The 13,094-nt window shown below is 44.5% G+C and overlaps 1 protein-coding gene across 1 annotated transcript in view; it reads right to left on the bottom strand.

Moving 5' to 3' along the window:
- LOC142790097 (uncharacterized) overlaps nt 1-3,308 on the bottom strand; it is a 4,450-nt gene extending 1,142 nt beyond the window's left edge. The window contains exon 1 of the mRNA XM_075885109.1: nt 1,585-3,308. Within this exon, the coding sequence (XP_075741224.1) occupies nt 1,585-3,216 (1,632 nt within the window). The 5' untranslated portion in view covers nt 3,217-3,308. The remainder of the gene's footprint in view (nt 1-1,584) is intronic.
- Between the last annotated feature and the right edge of the window lie 9,786 nt (nt 3,309-13,094).

Raw genomic sequence — 13,094 nt, 5'->3', positions numbered from 1 at the left:
GTGAAATGTTGTGAAAGCACCCAAAACGGCATGAACAAGCCAGATACTGCGTGTTGTACCGTTACAAGTACGAAACTGCTATACTGTGCTATTCTCGTTAAAGCGCATGCAAGCATCGTGAAACCTTAAAGAACGATGTCATTTAGCGAGATACAGCGTTCTGTACTGCAAAAAGTTGGTGTTAAACTGTGAGGTATTGCAAATATCGTAATTGTGAACGAAACAGTGTAAGAGAGCGTTTTTAGATACAAGTGCGAATGTTATGTTAGGTTAAGATATGAACCGTCGTAAAACCGCATTAAACAATGTCACTTAGTGAGATGCAGTGTTTTTCACCATTACAAGTCAGGAACTGCGATATCTAATGTGAAAGCGCTTGCAACTGTCGTTAGGTTAGGTTAGGTTAGGTTAGGTTAGGTTTGGTTGGATTAGGTTAGGTTGGGTTGGGTTGGGTTGGGTTAGGTTGGGTTAGGTTAGGTTAGGTTAGTTTAGGTTACATTAGGTTAGGTTAGGTTAGGTTACGTTAGGTTAGGTTAGGTTAGGTTAGGTTAGGTTACGTTAGGTTAGGTTAGGATAGGTTAGGTTAGGCAAGGTTAGGTTAGGTTAGGTTAGGTTTGGTTAGGTTAGGTTAGGTTAGATTGGGTTGGGTTGTGTTGGGTTGGGTTAGGTTAGGTTAGGTTAGGTTCGTTAGGTTGGGTTAGGTTAGGTTAGGTTTGTAGTGTTCCTACTTAAAATAACGGAACAGCATTAAAGCTTCAGTATGGAACTGGCGTCCATCTTAATCTGCTTTATTTTTCACTTCATCCTCCTCTTCCTTCCTGCCCCGGCCCTCGCGCTTCTTCATCTTCTGTCCAAAGGCTCATACCGCTTCACCCTTCCCGCTTTCTTTTAATTACCCCTCCTGGGGTAATACTTGAAGACATTCCCAATTGAAGCACATTCAACAGATCCACGTTCACCAGTGTACCAGACAGTCTTCAAAATTCCGTTCTGGGTGGCTGTCTTGGTCACAGAGTAAGGCCCATAAAATTTGGCACTGGAATCTCTTATTCCTTTTCTCACTAGTACGAGGTCGGTGACTTGAATGTCTGGCATGTCTGCTCGATGCCTCTTGTCGAAATTCTTTTTCATTCGTTTTCGGTACCTCTCCTCCTGTGATTTTTGTTGCCTCTCCTCGACAATCTTGAGGTTTTCCAAGAGTCCCAACTCACGGTCTGCCTGCAGAATAGGGGTCTCTCCTGTAGAAGCGTACTGTGGACTGCACCCCAAGCCACTTGTGTAGGATCGGTTATGATGTTTTACGGCTGCTTCTAAAGAACATTTCCATCCCCCAGGAAAACTATCGTACATCTTGATGTATTGTTTCACGTCCCGTATGGCACGTTCTGCAAGCCCATTCGCCGCAGGATGGTATGGCGCACAGAACTTGATCGATACATTGTGATCTCGAGCCCATCTTACTAGCTTTTCACTCTTGAACGCGGGGCCGTTATCGCATACGATTGTCCGCGTAGTTCTAAACATGTCCCTTTCGAGAAGGGTTATGACGCTATTTGCATCTTCTTTTCCTGCTCGTGCCGCGACCATCCTGGTGCATTCATCTATGGCCAGCAGAAAAGCTTGCGTTTTTCTGACTCCTTCCCGTTTCTTGTTAAGTTCGGCGAAATCCAGGTGAACTACTTCAAAAGGCACGTTCGAGTGGCAAGGTAGTATCATGGTGTCCGTAGGCTGTTTATACTTGACTTTGTGTACTTGACACACATGGCATGAACGAACGTACTGACTAACGTCTTTCTTCATGTGAGGCCACGTAAACCTCTTGACCAACTTGTTGTAGGTACGCCAAAAGCCGTCGTGTGGTGGCGGTGGTGGTGATGACGGCGGTGGAGCCGTCGGTGCCGAGTGTCCTGGTTCTTCTGGTGAAATAGGCTCCTTCTCAGTGCTTTGCACGCTCTCCAATGAGTCTCCGCCGCTGCTCGCCTCGTTCTCGCGTCGATTACGGGCCCCGGCCTTCTTGGATGGTGACTTCGTTCTGCGTCGGTGGGACCTTGGGTGTCGGTACATCGGAGGAGGTCGTTGCCACGAAGGGGCACTCCCTCTGTCCTGGAAGTCCTCCTGGCTCCTGTTGCCACTTCCGCCGTTACCTCCCCGTACTCCTTCTTCGAGATTTCTTCCGGAGCTGTTCCGTCCTGTCATTTCCAGGTTGCTCTGAAAACGGCCACCACCAGAGCCGTTTTGTCCTACTGCTTCCATGTTGCTTCGCGAGCGGCCACGTCGCCGACGAAAGTAGCGGCCACGGAACCGCCGTGGAGGGCGCCGGGGTGGGGGTTCGTTGAAAACCTCCTCTTCGGCGTACGCTGGCCGTGGCTCATCGACAATGAAACGCTGCGGTGGAAGCGGTGGCGGTGGTGGGGCTCGCGGAGGTGCTCGTGGCACTCCTCTGAAACGCTGGTTGTATCGCCAAGGGTAGGGCCTCCCCACGCCGTCCATGATCCACCGTCTAGGAGCCGGGTCGCTCTGGTCCTGGTGCGGTGGCAGTGACCGCGATGAGTCTCGGTTTCCTGCTTCCTCCCTTCGATCTTCCCCTCGGCCACGCCTTGACGCCGGCCCGCGCCTTCGTTGATTGCGACGTGGAATCCAGCGGGGTCGGAACGGGCGCCTGTCGGCCGCGTACGGGCTACCCTGAACAGGCTCACCATCGGGTCCGGTCACATTGGCTGCCTCGCAGCCCTTATCGCCGACCACGACGTCAAACTCGACGGTCTCACCTTCGCCAACGCTGCGCAGCAACTTCTGTGGGTTGTTGCGCGTGATGGCCGTCTGGTGGACGAAGATGTCCTCGTGAGTGTCGTTGCGGTTGATGAAGCCATAGCCGTTCTTGACATTAAACCACTTCACCGTTCCCAGGATCCTCTCGGCGACGATAGGCTTCTTCCTGCCACTGAAACGACTCTCTTCGCCCATTGCCAAGTTGGCGGTTATCTTCGGAAGGGGCCGGGTGCCGGTCACAGCTGCTGGAAGCCCGCCTGGATGCGTGATGCGCTTCTGGTGGCTTGACCAGTCCGATTTACTCCGACTGAAACAGCTGCTTGACTCGGCGGTTATGCTTGTTTCCGAAGCTGATGGTATGTTCTGAAGACACGCGAGGAGGTCATCTAGAGTCTTTGGTGACAGTATTTGCACTTGCTTCAACACGTTAGTGTGCAATCCATGCATTATTAAGGCAACTACGGCCGTAGATGGAAGCAAAGGCTCCGCCAGCTTTAAAAGACGGCGTTTCTCAAAGAAGTACTCGACAAGGCAGCTTTGCTCAGACTTGAAATTAAGCGCCGTGTTCCATCTTTCTACTGGATTGCTTCGGAATGCAGTCAAAAACTTTTTCCTCCACTGGCTCCAAGAGTCGTCACTGTCTTCCAGAATGCATGTTTCATACCACTTTCGCGCAACACCTCTCAAGTAAACGCGCATGTTGGTGATTTTAGCCTCATCAGAGAGCCACTTGTTTTTTCCAGCGGCATATTCGTAGAAATCAAGCCAACTTTCTGGATTTGAAGACACACCGTCGAAAGCATCAGGTTCTACGAAATTAGGTGTCGGTCTCTCAGCATTCAGAGAGCTTATAAGAGATGTCATTATTTGGTTTTGTTGAAGCATCTGTTCCTGTTGCAGCTGAAAAGCTTTCAAAACGAGGCTCACCTCTTCCGTCGAAGATCGTGATCCTGAGTGTTTTCGACGCGCTGGTTCAAGAACTAGGTCGTTGAAGGTCGCCACACGCAAGTTCACTTTCACAGCACCTTTCCGTCGTAGTTCAGTAGTGTCTACGGCTGCCTTTTCCACAACCAGGTTTACGAGTTCTTCCGAGCTGAGCTCACGAGGTAGGTCTACCGCTGCTTCGTCTTGAACTTGGTACTTCGAAAAGATGATCTCCTCGGAGGTCTCGTCTATGAAGAACGTCACCCACATGATGGCTTCGATGGCCGGCTGCGCCAAAATAATGTAGTGTTCCTACTTAAAATAACGGAACAGCATTAAAGCTTCAGTATGGAACTGGCGTCCATCTTAATCTGCTTTATTTTTCACTTCATCCTCCTCTTCCTTCCTGCCCCGGCCCTCGCGCTTCTTCATCTTCTGTCCAAAGGCTCATACCGCTTCAAGGTTAGGTTAGGTTGGGTTGGGTTAAGTTGGGTTCGGTTAGGTTAGGTTAGGTTAGGTTGGGTTGGGTTGAGTTAGGTTAGGTTAGGTTAGGTTAGGTTAGGTTAGGTTAGGTTAGGTTAAGATATGATCCGTCGTAAAACCTCAATAAACCATGTCACCTAGTGAGATGCAGTGTTTTTCAGCTTTACAAGTCGGGAACTGCGATATCTATTGTGAAAGCGCATGAAACCGTCGTAATGTTGTAGAAAGCAATGTGAAGTAGCGAGTAAAACGTTTTCTAACGATACAAGTGCGAAGGTTATGTTAGGTGTAAATATGTTAGTTTAAGCTAGGTAGCGTCGTGAAACCACCAAAAACGACGTCATCTAACGAGATAGTGTTGTTTTATTGCGAGTACGAAACTGCGATAGGTGAAATGTTGTGAAAGCACGCAAAACGGCATGAACCAGACAAATACTGCGTGTTGTACCGTTACAAGTGCGAAACTGCTATATTGTGATATTCTCGTTAAGGCTTCACGATGCAAGCATCGTGAAACCTTAAAGAACGATGTCATTTAGCGAGATACAGCGTTCTGTACGGCAATAAGTTGATGTTAAACTGTGAGGTTATGCAAATATCGTAAGTTTGAACGAAACAGTGTAATAGAGCGTTTTTAGATACAAGTGCGAATGTTAGGTTAGGTTAAGATATGAACCGTCGTAAAACCGCATTAAACAATGTCACTTAGTGAGATGCAGTGTTTTTCACCATTACAAGTCGGGAACTGCGATATCTAATGTGAAAACGCTTGAACCGTCGTTAGGTTAGGTTAGGTTAGGTTAGGTTGGGTTGGGTTGGATTAGGTTAGGTCGGGTTGGGTTGGGTTAGGTGTGGTTAGGTTGGGTTAGGTTAGGTTAGGTTATGTTAGGTTACGTTAGGTTACGTTAGGTTAGGTTAGGTTACGTTAGGTTAGGTTAGGATAGGTTAGGTTAGGCAAGGTTAGGTTAGGTTAGGTTAGGTTTGGTTAGGTTAGGTTAGCTTAGGTTAGGATAGATTAGGTTTGGTTGGGTTGGGTTGGGTTGGGTTAGGTTAGGTTAGGTTAGGTTAGGTTGGGTTAGGTTAGGTTAGGTTAGGTTGGGTTGGGTTAAGTTGGGTTCGGTTAGGTTAGGTTAGGTTGGGTTGGGTTGAGTTAGGTTAGGTTATGTTAGGTTAGGTTAGTTTAGGCTAAGTTAGGTTGGGTTGGGTTGGGTAAGTTAGGTTAGGTTAGGTTGGGTTGGGTTGGGTTGGGCTGGGTTGGGTTGGGTTAGGTTAGGTTAGGTTAGGTTTGGTTGGGCTGGGTTGGGTTGGGTTAGGTTAGGTTAGGTTAGGTCAGGTTAGGTTAGGTTAGGTTAAGTTAGGTTAGGTTAGGTTAGGTTAGGTTAGGTAAGGTTAGGTTAGGTTAGGTCAAGTCAAGATATGAACCGTCGAAAAACCACAATAAACAATGTCACCTAGTTAGATGCAGTGTTTTTCACCATTACAAGTAGGGAACTGCGATATCTATTGTGAAAGCGCATGAAACCGTCGTAATGTTGTAGAGAGCATTGTAAAGTATCGAGTAATACGTTTTCTAACGATAGAAGTGCGAAGGTTATGTTAGGTTGAGTTATGTTAGTTTAGGCTAGGTAGCGTCGTCAAACCACGAAAAAGGACGTGATCTAACAAAATAGTGTTGTTTTATGGCATGTACGAAACTGCAATAGGTGAAATGTTGTGAGAGCACACAAAACGGCATGAACAAGCCAGATACTGCGCGTTGTACCGTTACAAGTGGAATCTGCTATATTGTGATATTCTCGTTAAAGCGCATGCAAGCATCGTGAAACCTTAACGAACGATGTCATTTAGCGAGATACAGCGTTCTGTACTGCAATAAGTTGGTGAAAAACTGTGAGGTGAGGCAAATATCTCAATGTGAACGAAACAGTGTAATAGAGCGTTTTTAGATACAAGTGCGAATGTTAGGTTAGGTTAAGATATGAACCGTCGTAAACCCGCATTAAACAATGTCACTTAGTGAGATGCAGTGTTTTCACCATTACAAGTCGGGAACTGCGATATCTAATGTTAAAGCGCTTGCAACCGTCGTTAGGTTAGGTTAGGTTAGGTTGGGTTGGGTTGGGTTAGGTTAAGTTGGGTTGGGTTGGGTTGCGTTGGGTTAGGTTAGGTTGGGTTAGGTTAGGTTAGGTTAGGTTACGTTAGGTTAGGTTACGTTACGTTAGGTTAGGATAGGTTAAGTTAGGTAAGGTTAGGTTAGGTTAGGTTAGGTTAGGCTAGGTTTGGTTAGGTTAGGTCAGGTTAGGTTAGGTTGGGTTGGGTTGGGTTGGGTTAGGTTAGATTAGGTTAGGTTAGGTTAGGTTGGGTTAGAATAGGTTAGGTTAGGTTAGGTTGGGTTAGGTTTGGTTAGGTTGGGTTGGGTTGGGTTGGGTTGGGTTAGGTTAGGTTAGGTTAGGTTAGGTTGGGTTGGGTTGGGTTAGGTTAGGTTAGGTTAGGTTAGGCTAGGTTAGGTTAGGTTAGGTTAGGTTAGGTTAGGTTAGGTTAGGTTAAGTTAGGTTAGGTAAGGTTAGGTTAGGTTAGGTTAGGTTAGGTCAAGATATGATCCGTCGTAAAACCTCAATAAACAATGTCACCTAGTGAGATGCCGTGTTTTTCAGCTTTACAAGTCGGGAACTGCGATATCTAATGTGAAAGCGCATGAAACCGTCGTAATGTTGTAGAGAGCATTGTAAAGTAGAGTAAAACGTTTTCTAACGATAGAAGGGCGAAGGTTATGTTAGGTTGAGTTATGTTAGTTTAAGCTAGGTAGCGTCGTCAAACCACCAAAAAGGACGTCATCTAACGAGATAATGTTTTATTGCATGTACGAAACTGCAATGGGTGAAATGTTGTGAAAGCACCCAAAACGGCATGAACAAGCCAGATACTGCGTGTTGTACCGTTACAAGTACCAAACTGCTATACTGTGCTATTCTCGTTAAAGCGCATGCAAGCATCGTGAAACCTTAAAGAACGATGTCATTTAGCGAGATACAGCGTTCTGTACTGCAATAAGTTGGTGTTAAACTGTGAGGTATTGCAAATATCGTAATTGTGAACGAAACAGTGTAAGAGAGCGTTTTATATACAAGTGCGAATGTTATGTTAGGTTAAGATATGAACCGTCGTAAAACCGCATTAAACAATGTCACTTAGTGAGATGCACTGTTTTTCACCATTACAAGTCGGGAACGGCGATATCTAATGTGAAAGCGCTTGCAACCGTCGTTAGGTTAGGTTAGGTTAGGTTAGGTTAGGTTGGGTTGGATTAGGTTAGGTTGGGTTGGGTTGGGTTGGGTTAGGTTGGGTTAGGTTAGGTTAGGTCAGGTTAGGTTACATTAGGTTAGGTTAGGTTAGGTTACGTTAGGTTAGGTTAGGTTAGGTTAGGTTACGTTAGGTTAGGTTAGGATAGGTTAGGTTAGGCAAGGTTAGGTTAGGTTAGGTTAGGTTTGGTTAGGTTAGGTTAGGTTAGGTTAGATTGGGTTGGGTTGGGTTGGGTTAGGTTAGGTTAGGTTAGGTTCGTTAGGTTGGTTTAGGTTAGGTTAGGTTAGGTTAGGTTGGGTTCGGTTAAGTTGGGTTCGGTTAGGTTAGGTTAGGTTAGGTTGGGTTGGGTTGAGTTAGGTTAGGTTAGGTTAGGTTAGGTTAAGATATGATCCGTCGTAAAATCTCAATAAACAATGTCACCTATTGAGATGCAGTGTTTTTCAGCTTTACAAGTCGGGAACTGCGACATCTATTGTGAAAGCGCATGAAACCGTCGTAATGTTGTAGAAAGCAATGTGAAGTAGCGAGTAAAACGTTTTCTAACGATACAAGTGCGAAGGTTATGTTAGGTGTAAATATGTTAGTTTAAGCTAGGTAGCGTCGTGAAACCACCAAAAACGACGTCATCTAACGAGATAGTGTTGTTTTATTGCGAGTACGAAACTGCGATAGGTGAAATGTTGTGAAAGCACGCAAAACGGCATGAACCAGACAAATACTGCGTGTTGTACCGTTACAAGTGCGAAACTGCTATATTGTTTTATTCTCGTTAAGGTTTCACGATGCAAGCATCGTGAAACCTTAAAGAACGGTGTCATTTAGCGAGATACAGCGTTCTGTACTGCAATAAGTTGCTGAAAAACTATGAAGTTATGCAAATATCGTAATTGTGAACGAAACAGTGTAATAGAGCGTTTTTAGATACAAGTGCGAATGTTAGGTTAGGTTAAGATATGAACCGTCGTAAAACCGCAATAAACAATGTCACTTAGTGAGACGCAGTGTGTTTCACCATTACCAGTCGGAAACTGTGATATCTAATGTGAAAGCGCTTGCAACCGTCGTTAGGTTAGGTTAGGTTAGGTTAGGTTGGTTTGGGTTGGATTAGGTTAGGTTGGGTTGGGTTAGGTTGGGTTAGGGTAGGTTAGGTTACGTTACGTTAGGTTAGGTTAGGTTACATTAGGTTAGGTTAGGTTAGGTTAGGTTACGTTAGGTTAAGTTAGGTTAGGTTGGGTTAGGTAAGGTTAGGTTAGGTTAGGTTTGGTTTGGTTAGGTTAGGTTAGGTTAGGTTGGGTTCGGTTGGGTTCGGTTGGGTTGGTTTGGGTTGGGTTGGTTTAGGTTAGGTTAGGTTAGGTTAGGTTAGGTTAGGTTGGGTTGGTTGGGTTGGGTTTGGTTAGGTGGGGTTGGGTTGGGTTAGGTTAGGTTAGGTTAAGTTAGGTTAGGTAAGGTTAGGTTAGGTTAGGTTAGCTTGGGATGGGTTGGGTTAGGTTAGGTTAGGTTAGGTTAAGTTTGGTTAGGTTAGGTTAGGTTAAGATATGAACGATCGTAAAACCGCATTAAACAATGTCACTTAGTGAGATGCAGTGTTTTTCACCATTACAAGTCGGGAACTGCGATATCTATTGTAAAAGCGCTTGAAACCGTCGTAATGTTGTAGAAAGCAGTGTGAAGTAGCGAGTAAAACGTTTTCTAACGATAGAAGTGCGAAGGTTATGTTAGGTGTAGTTATGTTAGTTTAAGCTAGGTAGCGTCGTGAAACCACCAAAAACGACGTCATCTAACGAGATAGTGTTGTTATATTGCCAGTACGAAACTGCGATAGGTGAAATGTTGTGAAAGCACACAAAACGGCATGAACAAGCCAAATACTGCGTGTTGTACCGTTACAAGTGCGAAACTGCTATGTTGTGATATTCAGGTTAAAGCGCATGCAAGCATCGTGAAACTTTAAAGAACGATGTCATTTAGCGATATACAGCGTTCTGTACCGTAATAAGTTGGTGAAAAACTGTGAGGTCATGCAAATATCTCAAATGTGAACGAAACAGTGTAATAGAGCGTTTTTAGATACAAGTGCGAATGTTAGGTTAGGTTAAGATATGAACCGTAGTAAAGCCGCATTAAACAATGTCACTTAGTGAGATGCAGTGTTTTTCACCATTACAAATCGGGAACTGCGATATCTATTGTGAAAGCGCATGAAACTGTCATAATGTTGTAGAGAGCATTCTAAACTAGCGAGTGTAGCATTTTCTAACGATAGAAGTGCGAAGGTTATGTTAGGTTGAGTTATGTTAGTTTAAGCTTGGTAGCGTCGTGAAACCACCAAAAAAAACGTCACCTAACGAGATAGTGGTGTTTTATTGCATGTACGAAACTGCAATAGGTGAAATGTTGTGAAAGCATACAAAACGGCATGAACGAGCCAAATACTGCGTGTTGTACCGTTACAAGTGCGAAACTGCTATATTGTGATATTCTCGTTAAAGCGCATGCAAGCATCCTGAAACCTTAAAGAACGATGTCATTTAGCGAGTTAGTGAGCGTTCTGTACTTCAATAAGTTGGTGAAAAACTGTGAGGTTATGCAAATATTGTAATTGTGAACGAAACAGTGTAATAGAGCGTTTTTAGATACAAGTGCGAATGTTAGGTTAGGTTAAGGTATGAACCGTCGTAAAACCGCATTAAACAATGTCACTGAGTGAGATGCAGTGTTTTTCACCATTACTAGTCGGGAACTGCGATATCTAATGTGAAAGCGCTTGCAACCGTCGTTAGGTTAGGTTAGGTTAGGTTGGGTAAGGTTGGGTTGGGTTGGGTTTGGGTAGGTTAGGTTGGGTGGGGTTGGGTTGGGTTAGGTTGGGGTAGGTTAGGTTACGTTACGTTGGGTTAGGTTGGGTTAGGTTAGGTTAGGTTACTTTAGGTTAGGTTAGGTTAGGTTACGTTAGGTTAGGTTAGGTAACGTTAGGTTAGGTTAGGTAAGGTTAGGTTAGGTTAGGTTAGGTTTGGTTGGGTTGGGTTGGGTTGGGTTAGGTTAGGTAAGGTTAGGTTGGGTTAGGTTAGGTTAGGTTGGGTTGGGTTGGGTTGGGTTGGGTTAGGTTAGGTTAGGTTAGGTTAGGTTGGGTTGGGTTGGGTTGGGTTAGGTTAGGTTAGGTTAGGTTGGGTATGGTTGGGTTGGGTTAGGTTAGGTTAGTTTGGGTTGGGTTGTGTTGGGTTAGGTTAGGTTAGGTTGAGTTAGGTTAGGTTAGGTTAGGTTAGTTTGGGCTAAGTTAGGTTGGGTTGGGTTGGTTGGGTTCGGTTAGGTTACGTTAGGTTAGGTTGGGTTGGGTTGGGTTGGGTTGGGTTAGGTTAGGTTAGGTTAAGATATGAACCATTGTAAAACCGCATTAAACAATGTAACTTAGTGAGATGCAGTGTTTTTCACCATTACACGTCGGGAACTGCGATATCTATATTAAAAGCGCTTAAAACCGTCGTAATGTTGTAGAAAGCAATGTGAAGTAGCGAGTAAAACGTTTTCCAACGATAGAAGTGCGAAGGTTATGTTAGGTGTAGTTACGTTAGTTTAAGCTAGTTAGCATCGTGAAACCACCAAAAACGACGTCATCTAACGAGATAGTGTTGTTTTATTGCGAGTACGAAACTGCGATACGTCAAATGTTGTGAAAGCACACAAAACGGCATGAACAAGCAAAATACTGCGTGTTGTACCGTTACAAGTGCGACACTGCTATATTGTGATATTCTCGTTAAAGCGCATGCAACCATCGTGAAACCTAAAGAATGATGTCATTTAGCGAGATACAGCGTTTTGTACTGTAATAAGTTGGTGAAAAACTGTGAGGTTATGCAAATATCGTATTTGTGTACGAAACAGTGTAATAGAGCGTTTTTAGATAAAAGTGCGAATGTTAGGTTATGTTAAGATATGAACCGTCGTAAAACCGCATTAAACAATGTCACTTAGTGAGATGCAGTGTTTTTCACCATTACTAGTCGGGAACTGCGATATCTAAGGTGAAAGCGCTTGCAACCGTCGTTAGGTTAGGTTAGGTTGGGTTACGTTAGGTTAGGTTAGGTTACGTTAGGTTAGGTTAGGTTTGGTTAGGTTAGGTTTGGTTAGGTTATGTTAGGTTAGGTTGGGTTGGGCTGGGTTGGGTTAGGTTAGGTTAGGTTGGGTTGGGTTGGGGTAAGTTAGGTTAGGTTAGGTTAGGTTAGGTTAGGTTGGGTTGGGTTGGGTTGGGTTAGGTTAAGTTAGGTTAGGTTAGGTTAGGTTGGGTTGGGTTGGGTTGGGTTAGGTTAGGTTAGGTTAGGTTGGGTTGGGTTGGGTTAGGTTAGGTTAGGTTGAGTTAGGTTAGGTTAGGTTAGTTTGGGCTAAATTAGGTTGGGTTGGGTTGGGTTCGGTTAGGTTTGGTTAGGTTAGGTTGGGTTGGGTTTGGTTGGATTGGGTTGGGTTGGGTTAGGTTAGGTTAGGTTAGGTTAAGATATGAACTGTCGTAAAACCGCATTAAACAATGTAACTCAGTGAGATGCAGTGTTTTTCACCATTACAAGTCGGGAACTGCGATATCTATTGAAAAAGCGCTTGAAACCGTCGTAATGTTGTAGAAAGCAATGTGAAGTAGCGAGTAAAACGCTTTTTAACGATAGAAGTGCGAAGGTTATGTTAGGTGTAGTTTTGTTAGTTTAAGCTAGGTAGCGTCGTGAAACCACCAAAAACGACGTCATCTAACGAGATAGTGTTGTTTTATTGCGAGTACGAAACTGCGATAGGTGAAATGTTGTGAAAGCACACAAAACGGCATGAACAAGCAAAATACCGCGTGTTGTACCGTTACAAGTGCGAAACTGCTATATTGTGATATTCTCGTTGAAGCGCATGCAACCATCGTGAAACCTAAAGAATGATGTCATTTAGCGAGATATAGCGTTTTGTACTGTAATAAGTTGGTGAAAAACTGTGAGGTTATGCAAATATCGTATTTGTGAACGAAACAGTGTAATAGAGCGTTTTTAGATACAAGTGCGAATGTTAGGTTATGTTAAGATATGAACCGTCGTAAAACCGCATTAAACAATGTCACTTAGTGAGATGCAGTGTTTTTCACCATTACTAGTCGGGAACTGCGATATCTAAGGTGAAAGCGCTTGCAACCGTCGTTAGGTTAGATTAGGTTTGGTTGGGTTAGGTTGGGTTGGGTTAGGTTAGGTTGGGTTGGGTTGGGTTGGGTTAGGTTGGGGTAGGTTAGGTTAGGTTAGGTTGGGTTAGGTTGGGTTGGGTTGGGTTAGGTTAGGTTGGGTTGGGTTGGCTTGGGTTAGGTTGGGTTAGGTTAGGTTAGGTTAGGTTACGTTAGGTTAGGTTAGGTTACGTTAGGTTAGGTTAGGTTAGGTTAGGTAAGGTTAGGTTAGGTTAGGCTAGGTAAGGTTAGGTAAGGTTAGGTTAGGTTAGGTTTGGTTAGGGTAGGTTAGGTTAGGTTGGGTTGCGTTGGGTTGGGTTGGGTTGAATAAGTTTAGGTTAGGTTAGGTTAGGTTAGGTTGGGTTGGGTTGGGTTGGGTTGGGTTAGGTTAGGTTAGGTTAGGTTAGGTTGGGTTGGGTTGGGTTAGGTGGGGTTGGGT

The sequence above is a fragment of the Rhipicephalus microplus genome, unplaced genomic scaffold, assembly GCF_043290135.1.
Source record: "Rhipicephalus microplus isolate Deutch F79 unplaced genomic scaffold, USDA_Rmic scaffold_70, whole genome shotgun sequence".
In the NCBI taxonomy this organism is placed as follows: Eukaryota; Metazoa; Arthropoda; class Arachnida; order Ixodida; family Ixodidae; genus Rhipicephalus; species Rhipicephalus microplus.
The sequence above is the reverse complement of the archived record's forward strand: the minus strand, read 5'-3'. Positions and strand labels throughout refer to the sequence as shown.